At 44.0% G+C, this 13,461-nt stretch overlaps 1 protein-coding gene across 1 annotated transcript in view; it reads left to right on the top strand.

Moving 5' to 3' along the window:
* MLIP (muscular LMNA interacting protein) overlaps window positions 1-13,461 on the top strand; it is a 92,042-nt gene that overhangs the window by 37,162 nt on the left and 41,419 nt on the right. The window contains exons 3-4 of the mRNA XM_064146745.1: window positions 7,443-7,601; window positions 9,987-10,355. Coding sequence (XP_064002815.1) covers window positions 7,443-7,601; window positions 9,987-10,355 — 528 coding nt within the window. The remainder of the gene's footprint in view (window positions 1-7,442; window positions 7,602-9,986; window positions 10,356-13,461) is intronic.

Here is a 13,461-nt window from a genome sequence, read left to right as displayed (position 1 = left end):
CACTCTTGCTAACAGCAGTGTCACAGTGATGCACTGAAAGCCCCAGCATCCAGCTCAGTGTCATCAGAGTCCATGGGGCTTGCTTCTGCTGAGATTTTAGACCACCTGAAATTATTCTTTCTCTGTTCTCTTACAGTCTGCTGACTCTTTCCTTCTTCATGGGCCAGCAAATTCCATGTCACATCCAAATTCTATGGTCTTTGTTGTGGTTTTTTTTTTAACATGCCAGATGCTGACTCCTGACTCCCTTAATACTAGCACACAAGATTGTATTCCTGTAGTGAGTAGTAACTGATTATTAGTGTTTTGTGCTTGTAGCCCTAGGCCTCTTATCCTATACTTGCACTTTGAAGGTTTCTGCTGTTACTTTTTGCTTGTACTTTTGGAGGCATCTGCTAAAATCTCCTGGTTTTCTTCAACAGCCTTCAAGCTATGTTTTCCTGATAATGTGACAAATGTTTTATTAGGTATATATATCTCTCTATCTCCTTTTTCTGGAGTCACTCAAAAGTTAGTTCACTGTATAAAAATAGTAGTCTATTAGAAGACACATGCAAGAGTGCATACAGACATAGATATGATGCTGGACACCACCTGCTCCCCAAAATGTAATGCTTTCAGCAGTATAATTGGTCTGTTGCTAAATTTGTTTTGCAATGCATCTTTGAAAGGAAAACAACTGAGTTACTCATCTGTGGTGGAAGCACCATGTGGGCTTGGTTCTCCTGCAGTGGTTGTGGTGGCAGCACCATGTGGGTTTGCTTCTCCTGCAGTGGTTGTGGTGGCAGCACCATGTGGGCTTGCTTCTCCTGCAGTGGTTGTGGTGGCAGTGCCATGTGGGCTTGGTTCTCCTGCAGCAGCTGTGGTGGCAGCACCATGTGGGTTTGCTTCTCCTGCAGTGGTTGTGGAGGCAGCACCATGTGGGCTTGCTTCTCCTGCAGTGGTTGTGGAGGCAGCACCATGTGGGTTTGCTTCTCCTGCAGAGGTTGTGGTGGCAGCACCATGTGGGCTTGCTTCTCCTGCAGCGGCTGTGGTGGCAGCACCATGTGGGCTTGGTTCTCCTGCAGTGGTTGTGGTGGCAGCACCATGTGGGTTTGCTTCTCCTGCAGTGGTTGTGGTGGCAGCACCATGTGGGTTTGCTTCTCCTGCAGTGGTTGTGGTGGCAGCACCATGTGGGTTTGCTTCTCCTGCAGTGGTTGTGGTGGCGGCACCATGTGGGTTTGCTTCTCCTGCAGTGGTTGTGGTGGCAGCACCATGTGGGTTTGCTTCTCCTGCAGTGGTTGTGGTGGCAGCACCATGTGGGTTTGCTTCTCCTGCAGTGGTTGTGGTGGCGGCACCATGTGGGCTTGCTTCTCCTGCAGCGGCTGTGGTGGCAGCACCATGTGGGCTTGCTTCTCCTGCAGTGGTTCTGGTGGCAGCACCATGTGGGCTTGGTTCTCCTGCAGTGGTTGTGGTGGCACCACTTCTGTTGTGGTTCAAAACAGCCTTTGAACTTTTTCACTCTATGTTTGCCAGTCCTTGGCTAGTGTCTGTGCAAGACTTGATGACAAGCTTGGCCATACTACAAAAAAACCTGTGCAAAATCAACAGCAGTATTTTGTGTTCTTTCTGGTGGATCCACATAGTAAAGTAAATGCAGGACAGACAGAAGGAAATCATGATTACCCACTGAGGGAGCAGCTGGAGGCAGTCTGGATGTTGGGCTGCTTAGCTGTGGGTTTGTGCATGGGAGGTGAGCTAGAGCAGCTTGAAATGTTACAGCAGAGGTGTTTGTGCTGGTTTGAAGCTAGCTAGAAGATTTTGGTGAGAAGAACTAGATTACAGGCTGTGAAAGAGAAAACAAGGGTGATGTCTACTTCACTCATAGGCTTGCTGAGAGGTATAAGAACAAGAATCCAAACATAGATAAGGCAGTTCTTCTGCCTGGGAGCTCTGAGCTGCATCTTACTCTCTAGCCTCTCTGCTATCTGTCTGATTAATCCACTTTGCTTCCTACCCCCCTGGCCAACCCTCCATTCTTCCTTGGGACTGGGGTGAGGTTGAGAGGAGTGGAAGAAGGTGGAAGGGTGGTTGGGAGCCCCTCCTGGGGACTCAGGTTTCTGGGAGGGCTGTTGTGTTTCTGTATTATCTTTTCCCTTGTCTATTTCTGTCTATAACTGTATAGACTGTAAATACCTGCTTGTATATTGAGCTAAGCTGTAAATATAAGCTTCATTCAAAATTTCCAGAGCTGGCTGAGTCCAGTCTGGGTGATGTCCAAAGTGTGTGTGGGGGTGTGGAACACCCAAACCATCACAGTGTTCTTAGCTTGGAAGGTGCTATTCCTAGGAGTTTAGGAGACTGGAATAAATAAGGGCTTTAAGGGTCTCAGCAGTTCTAAAACACGATTTAGAATGTTCTAATGTTTTATGACCATTTAGTCAAACTGCACTTAATTAAGTCAGTAAACTATGACACACAAGGTAGTTTACTCCACCTTTGCAAGGGAGGAAATGAAAGGTTATCTTTACTCACTCTTCATCATGTTTATATGCACGTGTGTAGATTAATGGGAAAGAGCAATTGCAGTTGTACAATGCCTGCTGGGCTAAACAGCTAATTAAAACTGTTTCAGTTATTGTTGAGAAGAAATCCTTCAGCTGAATGAGCTCTTGTGTTTTGAATTAGAGATGACAACTGTTTAATATCATTCATTTGCTCTTCCCAGTGCTTTGCACACGTGGATTCTCAAAAGGCATTTGTCTCTGTATGCTGCTGTACTGAGGGGAAAAACCCAAAAGTGATTTTCTGAAGGTGGTCCAATGGGCACATCACATGAAACCACAGCTGTTGGTGGGAATTTTAGCACAAATTTAGCTGGGCTGAAATTTCATCCTGGACTTTTGGAGTGTATTTAGCTTTTTTTCCCCCTGAAGTTTCACAGTTATGAAGCTGGTGTTCAGATGATCATCTGCTGCTGTTTGTCAAAGGTTTTAGATAAGGCAGAGCTAATATGATACAATAAACAGTGAATCAGTTTTAGGTTATTGTGATAGCAGTATTAAGTCAGGAGATGAAGATATGAATATTATTATATCTTATTAACTCATAATTAAATCTGTAGTAGATTTTTTTTCTCTGTCTTGAGGAGGAGACAATGTCTCTTTGTGATTTGTCTTCAGTCCAAACACAAAAAAGGAGATTAATGAGAGGACATGTAACATGGGTGTGCTTTTGGGTGGCCCCTCTCCCTGTCTGGGATGTCAGAGGGCTGTTAGCTCTGCACTCTCTCTCTCTCTCTGAGCTATATTTGCCACACAAGAATTGTGGGCATGTGAGTTTGTACTCTGACCAAAACAGCACTTCAGTCAACATGTTTCTGGATAATATGATGCACATGCTTCTTATCATTCTATTATTTATGCATCCTCTGTTGCTCTTTAAACAGATAAATAAAGAGCCTGAAAAGGAAGTGCTTGGTATTTAAAGAGTGAGGTTTTTATAAGGGTGTTGCTCTATTAGCAAAATTACTTACATTAGCTAATCAGTGAGAGAAGTGGTACTAGGAACCAGCATATTGAATTTCACTTTGGCAGTCGGTATTCCAGAAGGAAATCCTGGGAAGGGATCAGTGATAATAGGACCAGAATTTCAATTGCAGAATAGGCAGCATGCTGCATGCGTACGCAGCACGTGTCAGATTCAATGGGAGTGTTGTTTTCTTGAGGTGACTAAGACAATAAAAATGTGCTGTACAAGTAAGGACTGTAGAAGCTGTGGTAATGAAAGCAGTAATTAATGTAAGTTACTAGCCCCTGGACAGTTGTAAATGGATGGTATTAATTATGCAGCAAACCTGTTTGTAAACTGATGACACAGGAAGTCATGGAAGTCATCTAGAATCAGTTTCTCCTGTTGAAGCTTTTGTGGCAGTGTATTACACAGAAGCCTGTAGCTCCCAGGAGATATTCAGATGTTATTTATATTAAACTCTGTAATTTATGTTTTTCAAAAGACTAAGTAATGTGAGAGGGGTAATTTAAAAAAATAATTATTTCATTGTGAATAAAGCTGAGTGAATCATAGAATCATAGAATCAACCAGGCTGGAAGAGACCTCCAAGATCATCCAGGCCAACCTAGCACCCAGCCCTAGCCACTCAACTAGACCATGGCACTAAGTGCCTCAGCCAGGCTTTGCTTGAACATCTCCAGGGATGGTGACTCCACCACCTCCCTGGGCAACCCATTCCAATGCCAATCACTCTCTCTGCCAACAACTTCCTCCTAACATCCAGCCTAGACCTGCCCTGGTACAACTCGAGACTGTGTCCCCTTGTTCTGTTGCTGGTTGCCTGGGAGAAGAGGCCAACCCCCACCTGGCTACAGCCTCCCTTCAGGTAGTTGTAGACAGCCATGAGGTCCCCCCTGAGCCTCCTCTTCTGCAGGCTGCACACCCCCAGCTCCCTCAGCCTCTCCTCATAGGGTTTGTGCTCCAGGCCCCACACCAGCTTTGTCGCTCTTCTCTGGGCACATTCCAGCACCTCAACATCTCTCTTGAATTGAGGAGCCCAGAACTGGACACAGCACTCAAGGTGTGACTTGACCTGTGTTGAGTACAGGGGAAGAATAACCTCCCTCGTCCTACTGGCCACACTGTTCGTGATGCAGGCCAGGATGCCATTGGCTCTCTTGGCCACCTGGGCACACTGCTGCCTCATCTTCAGCCTACTCTCTACCAGTACCCCCAGGTCCCTTTCTTCCTGGCTGCTCTCCAGCCACTTTGTCTCCAGCCTGTAGTGCTGCTTGGGGTTGTTGCGGCCAAAGTGCAGAACCCTGCACTTGGCATTGTTAAATCTCATCCCATTGGCCTCTGCCCACCCATCCAGCCTGTCCAGGTCCCTCTGCAGGGCTCCCCTACCTTCCAACAGATCAACACCTGCCCCTAGCTTGGTGTCATCTGCAAACTTACTGATGCAGGACTCAATTCCCTCATCCAGATGATCAGTAAAGATTGTATAATATAGACCAGATTTCATTAGTATTACCTGGAATAGATGTTGCATATATTATTTTTCTGCCACTGTAACCCTACTGGTTGACATCAATTACAGCAGCAAGGAATGCATGCCATTGAATTCCTTCTGCTGTTACTGGATCTAGAGAAAAGACTGCAAGGAATTTTCATGTATGTATTTGAAACTTAAGGTTATTTTGTTATTATTTACATCTACATGCCAGAGTACTCTTTAATAGATGTAATTAAAAGTCTACTGGGTTAATTTCTTTCAGACTTATAAGGAAACAAGCATCAGCCAGATAAATGTAGTAAATAAGATGAATATATGGGGAAAAAAAGGGGGGTTATGTAATGCTTCCTTCTACTTCATATTGTCCAATTAAAATGTAAAATACAAGATGTCACTCTATTTTTACTTGTTTTAAAAGGATCTTTGGTTTGGATTGGAAACACCCCTCATCACTGATCTCTGCTCAGACATTGAGCCATGAACTGCAGCTTTCTGGGAGCCAGTTCCTTAGCTATTCTGTGGTCCATCCATCAAATCCATGTCTCCTCTGTATAAATAGTGTAGGCTGCATTGTTGGCTGCATTGTAGGGACTGGCAGTTGCCTGCTAGTGGGTGTTATGTACTGATGTTACTCTGCTAGGTTGTGTCAGGAGCAAGGACTAAGTGTTTAATGTACTGACTATTAATAATTAAAAATTGTGCTGCTGCTTTATCAAAAGCAATAATCAGACTCAGGTCCTTCAGATGAAAGAGCTCCTGGTGTGGTAGAGCAGTTATCAGCTGCCCTCCTGGCACTAATTCAAGCCAAACATCATGCAGTTTGGTCACTGAAGCAGAGGGGGGAACCTGCCCCCTTGCAGTGCACACCTCTGACTGCAGTGTGACACAACCTACTTGTTTGATGCCTTATTTCAGAACATAGATGGCTGCCATTTAGTCAGATGTTTTCACTTTCAAGCATCAAAACACCTTCTTCTTTCAGAATTGCAGGCACACACATGGAAATTTAGTCTGGATGTGCCTGAGAGAGGAGAGTTCTTTCCCTAAATTGCTTCTGTTTTACCCAAGCCATCCAGGAGACAGCTGCTTAGATTTTCTTCCAACTGGAAATCTGTTTCTATCTTTTTAAGTTTCCAGTCACCAGAAGATTGAGTCACATGAGTGCATTCCATAATACCACTCTGTTCCATAATTGCTGTTTACTTATGGATGCAAAGTGCAGAGAAGCATAATGAGAGCCACAGCTCTCCAATTTATTTCACTTTAAACAAGAGTGTTAAAAAAGAGCCAAAGCAAGAGTGTGGGTTTTTTTTTTCCTCTATGATTCAATACAGTTCAAGGCTCTGCATACTAGAGTTCAGTAAAACCACAATTAATAAGCTTTTAATTAGATGATTAAACAAGGGGATATATATACAGTCCATAGTTTGCAATGAGAAAGGATTTTTTACACTAATAAACAGTGGGAAAGTTATTCATGGCAGATTCAGTGGTTTGGGATATGATTCCTTGTTGGGAATAGCAATATTAAATGTAGGGATTCTATAGAATCCCTACATTTAATATTGCTATTCCCAACAGTTCCTTCTCCTTACCTTGCCAAGGCCTTTGCACTTCTTCTCCCTGATATTTAGCAAAGCAACTGAGAGTTTTACCATGCTGTAGACTTCTTTTTTCTCTCCAGTATCTCCTGTGAAGGACATGGAAGCGATGAGAGACCACTGTGATGAAACTGAACATTTAGGTGGAGTTGCCTTCCCTTAGGATCTCTTCTCTTCAGTGTCCAGGCCACATGTACGCAGTCCTAGAGAGGATGTAAGGTGGGGGAGAAAGGAATGAGCAGAGAGACACATTGTTAACTGGTGTATGTGGCTGAATGGCACACAGAAAGAATTGTTTCCTTGAATAAGAACTCATCCCAGATGTTGTTCATAATTAGCTGTGTTTGCATCAGAAATGTAACCATATTCTGCTTGCTTTTTTTTTTTTCCCAGAGTAAAAGGGTTTTTTTTCTGTTTCAGTTGTTAAGCAAATACTCTAGGGGCTATAGTATGTCCAGATTGAGTGGTATCATTACATTGTTTGACAAAGTGGAGTTAAACAAAGATAAAAAACAGCTTTGAAATTGATTGAAGGTGGTTCTCTGATTCTGGCACAGGAAATTGAAACAATAACAAATTATTCAAGAGATTGTCTCCTGTCTTCTCTGCCACATCATCACTACAATATATAGGATGGCTGATGAGCATAATGAAGACAACATCCTGTCAGTTAAATACCTTAATATACAATGACTTGACCAAAATAACCAAACCCCAAAACCCAGTGTTAATAACAGACTCATAAGATAGATGAATTAATTAGTGCCATTTCAACTCTTGCAAAAATAATGTTTACTTCAATTAAAAAGTTGAACTAATTCTGTGTTTTGTAGCTCAGTTCTCAAGAATCTGGAACCAAACCACTGACCTTCACATTTGTACCATCCATTGGACGGCTTCCAACTCATTTTGAGGTTGTGGATATCTCCAAGTACCTTGTGACAATTCCAGAGGAGCCAAAGGATCTGAGCAATCAAGAAATTACAAATAAGGTAGACTTTTTCTGTTGCATTGATTTTCTGCTCTTTCTGAATATACAGAAAGTTGTATCCTGGACTGCATCACTGAACTGCAGCTCTTTCCATGGAACTGTTTCTTGCCTTGTGCTTGGTTTGGATGACCAAACTCCTGAGAAAGGCAGACTTGTTGCACAAGAGAAGAGTGATATTTACTCAGCAGCCTGTTTTGCCTTTGCCATAGTTTATGCTGGAAGGAAAACCTTGCCTATCTCAGTACTGGCCTCTGTCAGCCATGAAAGGCCATATTTTTGGTAGGCAAGGGAGGATTCCTTCCTGATCTTCATGAAAGCAAGAGTAGTGTGCAAGAAGTGTTGCCACCAAAAAATGACCAATAACTGGTCACTTTATCCTGGTTTCAGCAGATGCCAGTGCTGTGACTTCCAGTAAACATGCCAGTCTCTTTCACAGCCTCGTAGTAATGCATCAAAGTGGGAGCTTGCTTTTTGTTTTGGAAAGCTTGTCTCCATGACTTCCTATGATGTGAAGCTGGTGAAGCCAGCATCAAAGCATTCCTGATTTTCCTTCTTTTAGTCAGACTGCAGTGCTTCTTATTTCTTTCCTGCCTCACAAAACTTCATGGCCTCTAGCTTTATTTCATGCTGCTTGAGAGCCAACTGCAACCCTCAGGTTAATATTAATGTTTATGATGATTCTGCTGTTGTGTAACATTTCCTTTCCCAGAACATTTCTGAAGCTGCTGTTCTAGGTCATCTTCCACATCAACTTTTCACAGGAGTTCACAGCTCTTTGACCTGAAGTTGCTCCAGGATTTTCAGTTTCCTAGCTGTTAGATATGGGCAGAGAGTAGTTGCATTTGAAAAGGCAAACACTGGAATGTTTTCTTCATGATGTTTAACTTATTAGGTTCTTTCCCAGCCACTCATTATTGGTTTTGCTGTAAGCAACTCCTTGGGGGGTTGTTTAGCCTGGAGAAGAGGAGGCTCAGGGGGGACCTCATTGCTGTCTACAACTACCTGAAGGGTGGTTGTAGCTAGGTGGGGTTGGTCTCTTCTGCCAGGCAACCAGCAACAGAACAAGGGGACACAGTCTCGAGCTGTGCCAGGGGAAGTCTAGGCTGGATGTTAGGAGGAAGTTGTTGTCAGAGAGAGTGATTGGCATTGGAATGGGCTGCCCAGGGAGGTGGTGGAGTCACCATCCCTGTTTGTGTTCAAGCAAAGCCTGGATGAGGCACTTAGTGCCATGGTCTAGTTGACTGGATGGGGCTGGGTGCTAGGTTGGCCTGGATGATCTTGGAGGTCTCTTCCAACCTGGTTGATTCTATGATTGGGAAAAGCAGAATCAAGCATTCCTGACATCTGCCTCCCTGTGTTTCTCTGTAGGCAGACAAAGCTTTGCTGGCAGGTGAGGCAGCTCTGAGGCCTTTATAGCACAGCTTACTGCCATTTCTACAATTTACAGAACCTGAACAGTATTTTTAAAAGCCAACCAACATGAGATAATGAAAACAACACATCCAAAGTCATACTGGTTGTATTCCCCTTTATGTTCCAATATTATTTTCAATAACTGAGCTCCAGGGACTCATGATGCTGCAAGTGAAGTGGAAATTTGCAATTGTGTTCCTCAAGCAGGATTCAAACCTGAGCCACATCAACAGGCTTCCCTGTGCAGTCCACAGAATTTCTATTCTACCTGATTCCTCCTTCAAGAGAAACACGATTTTATCCCAGCAGTTTCAATACTGACTGACTTGGTGATGTGCATCTCATATGCCCAGCTTGAGCTGCTCCTGCTCTTGTCAAAAGTATGCTTGAGAAATTACATCCTGGAGGTGGAAGTTGCAGAAACAATTGTGGTCTGTGCTGAGAAGATTGAACATACAGTGGAGCTCTCTGACCCCAGATTCTTTGTCTGCTATCTTCAGAGATTGTCCTGGCTTAAAGGCCTTTGTTTCTTCATTAATATGTATAGGCTTTGTCCCAGATTTGTCTGCCAGACTCCTCTGAGGAGTATTGTCTGCCTCCGTGGATCCTGTGGTCACAATGCCTTCCCATCACGTCTGGTGTAGTCTGGTCTGACAGCTCATTCGGCTTGGCTGCACTCTCCTTTTTGCTTCCCGTGACAGCCCTAGGCTTGGGCTATCAGTATGCTGAGTCCCCTGTTGCTCTGTGAGTTGCTGGGGAGGCAGCTCCTTCAGCATCGACCAGAGGTCTGGAAGTGTGGGGCTACTTAGGGGAGTTGGTTTCTGATGTGTGCTTATGCCTAAATCCTTCATTTGCCTCCTGCATTTCTGGTAGTGGGGTGCTGGCCACCGCTGCAACTCAAAACTGCCTGGCGTTTTGAGAAACCCACATAAAATGAAGCTAATTTGTATCACTTTCCTTGTCTCTTTTGCAGTCCCACACAGTGTCTGATGAGCTGGTCTTAAAGCCTGAGGCTAGACAAGACTGTGTGCTTGCTGTCCATACAGACCGCACCCAAACGGCTTTCCAGTCCCTGAGGTGCAACTTGAGCAAAGGAGAAATGCAGGAGAATGACCTTTTTAAGGCTGAGTTTATCCTGATTACGGATTCTGGTGATGAAGATGAAGTAGCCACTGCCTTGAGCAACGTCCATCGGCCTTCTAATGGCTATGGTTCCATCAGTGCTCAGCTGCTGCCCACATCCCACATTTCCCCTGGCACCAGGGCAGGGAAATCTCCTGGCGATGGACATGTTCCAGGTGCCGCACTTTCCCACAGCACTGCTGATCTGCAGAAACCTCAGGTAACCTCTCTTTAAACTCTAGCACTAACCTTTGCTTTCTGAAGCTTTCAGGACATGGATACTGAGTCATTTTGTAGAGCAGCTTGCCCAATTAATTAGTGAATTAACTCTTTTTGTTGGCCACTCCTGTAATGTGTGCACTCCAAGAAGTTCTCCCAGCCCTTCTGACTTGCTGCCTCTCCTTGCGGTATTGAGGGAGCAGATATCTATTGTTCTTCTCTTCAAGAACAGCTCATTGTGACAGCAAGTAAATCAGAAGGTGTTAGTTAGATTCCTAGCTAGTCTGAATGCTCTAAGGTCATTGGAATCAATGCAGCCTGTAGATCATTTGAATCATTATCATCAGACTTCTGAATTCTCAGCACCCACTGAATCTCTTTATGCTAGAGAGGGAAGCTGTAAATAAAAACAAACCTGTTATTCTGATGGTTAGCACTGACTTTGCACTGGTATAAAGAACTAACAAAGACAAACAATCTATTGAATAGGGAGCATCTATTGATTTAGTAAGATTTTATTGTCACTGGGAGGAATCAAGAAATGGTCTTTGAAATGTTTGATTTCCAGAGTGCGTCAGTCTGAATGAAATCTTAATATCTTCATCTTGGAAAGAGCACTGGCTGCTTTCAAAGGTGCTTATGCAAGGCAAAGCTCTCTTTTTAGCTAAACAGCAACATCTTTTTTTACATGGAATGCATTTATCTGGAGGTTTTCTTTGAGCTTCACCATCAACTGAAAGCACAGCTCTTCATTAATACTTGAAAAAAAGTTAAGTGTGGCTGCTCTGCTTCTGTAAATGAGTAGGGCTTCCTAGTTTGTGTTGAAATACTTGTGCTACTCGATTTTTCCTCATCAAAGTCAGTGTCAGGTTTTGATCGAGGGAATTGTGCATAAGAAATCCACATTGGTTTGGGATTCGCAACCTTATGAAATATTCATTTCAACCAAGAACCTCCCAGCGAAATAATTGTGAATTTTACCCAGGGAAAGGCATAAAGCCATTGATACAGGCTGGGGACAGCGTGGCTGGAGAGCAGCCAGGAAGAAAGGGACCTGGGGGTACTGGTAGAGAGTAGGCTGAAGATGAGCCAGCAGTGTGCTCAGGTGGCCAAGAGAGCCAATGGCATCCTGGCCTGGACCAGGAACAGTGTGGCCAGTAGGACAAGGGAGGTTATTCTTCCCCTGTACTCAGCACTGCTCAGGCCACACCTTGAGTGCTGTGTCCAGTTCTGGGCTCCTCAATTCAAGAGAGATGTTGAGATGCTGGAAGGTGTCCACAGGAGGGCGACAAAGCTGGTGAGGGACCTGGAACAGAAACCCTATGAGGAGAGGCTGAGGGAGCTGGGGTTGTTTAGCCTGGAGAAGAGGAGGCTCGGGGGGACCTCATTGCTGTCTACAACTACCTGAAGGGAGGCTGTAGCCAGGTGGGGGTTGGTCTCTTCTGCCAGACAACCAGCAACAGAAAAAGGGGGCACAGTCTGAAGTTGTTCCTGGGGAGGTCTAGGCTGGATGTTAGGAGGAAGTTGTTGGCAGAGAGAGTGATTGGCATTGGAATGGGCTGCCCAGGGAGGTGGTGGAGTCACCATCCCTGGAGGTGTTGAAGCAAAGCCTGTCTGAGGCACTTAGTACCATGGTCTAGTTGACTGGCTAGGGCTGGGTGCTAGGTTGGACTGGATGATCTTGGAGGTCTCTTCCCCACCTGGTTGATTCTATGATTCTAAGTTGAGACTATGTGGTTAAAAAAAATCTTCTGGGCACTATAAGATTGTTATTCTATCCCGTAATTCTGCTATCTCTTTATAAACTCACAACAAGGTTACTTCATAATCCAAGCTACAATTTACATTGGCTTGAAACACCTTGGCAGCCAAATCTGCCTGATGGTTGTGTTGATGTTCCTCGGCAGCTTTACTCTTGGGCATGTGAGTGTCTGTGTGTCGTACTCCTGCAGGGGTTTTCTCTAGATGGGTAGCAATGTCCTGCCATAAGTCAGCAGCCCAAATTGGCTTTCTTTTCCATTGCCAGTTATTTCTTTTCCAGTCCTTTAGCCAACCCCATAGAGCATTAGCCACCATCCACGAATCAGTATAGAGGTAAAGCATGGGCCAATACTCTTGCTCAGGCACATCAAGAGCAAGCTGGATAGCTTTTACCTTCTGCCAACTGGGTAGCTTTTACCTTTACAAACTGGGTAGCTTTTACCTCTGCAAACTGGGTAGCTTTTACCTCTGCAAACTGGGTAGCTTTTACCTCTGCAAACTGGGTAGCTTTTACCTCTGCAAACTGGGTAGCTTTTACCTCTGCAAGCTGGATAGCTTTTACCTTCTGCAAACTGGGTAGCTTTTACCTCTGCAAACTGGGTAGCTTTTACCTCTGCAAACTGGATAGCTTTTACCTCTGCCAACTGGGTAGCTTTTACCTCTTCAAACTGGGTAGCTTTTACCTCTGCAAACTGCCTCGACTCACCTTCTCCAGCTTTTGCTTCAGCCGCTGCTTGCATAGGGCTCCAAACTGCCAGTTTGCCAGTTCTTGCATTATAAGGGCAGTATCTTGTCCCACTTACAAGTCATTACACATAATATTACGTTCATTTAAAAGCTTAATTAGACTATGGATTTCCTGTCAGAGGTGAGAAAAACAAGAACCAGTATCACGAATCATTGTGTTGTACATGGGTTCAGTCTAACTGAACTGGAGGACTCTTGCAGCTTGATTCATTTCTGACTTTGTTTAAATGAAAGTGAAAGAGAAAAGCATTGGGAAAAAAAATGGAAGCTTCTGTTTTCCTTTGAGGCACAAGGCCCTGACTAATGTTGGAAAATGCTACATTATATTCAAAGTCTGGAAAAAAATAATGAGTTATTCTGGTCATACTTGGAACTTTTTGCTAATATCTTATGTTTGATTTTATTTTTGCTCTTATTTATTTTTTTTTTTTTGTTTTAAAGAGTCTAACCATGCAAGAAAAATGTAACCTGACTCCTGGCCTTGGGATTTTACCCTTTGGGATGAGGCAAATGTCTACTCACTTAAATGCTGGGTCATGAACTTAGCTTGGATAAACTTCTTTACTCACTATGAGGGATCAATATCCAGAAGGCTTTTT

This window comes from Pogoniulus pusillus, chromosome 7 (assembly GCF_015220805.1).
Source record: "Pogoniulus pusillus isolate bPogPus1 chromosome 7, bPogPus1.pri, whole genome shotgun sequence".
Taxonomy (NCBI): Eukaryota; Metazoa; Chordata; class Aves; order Piciformes; family Lybiidae; genus Pogoniulus; species Pogoniulus pusillus.
The sequence above is the reverse complement of the archived record's forward strand: the minus strand, read 5'-3'. Positions and strand labels throughout refer to the sequence as shown.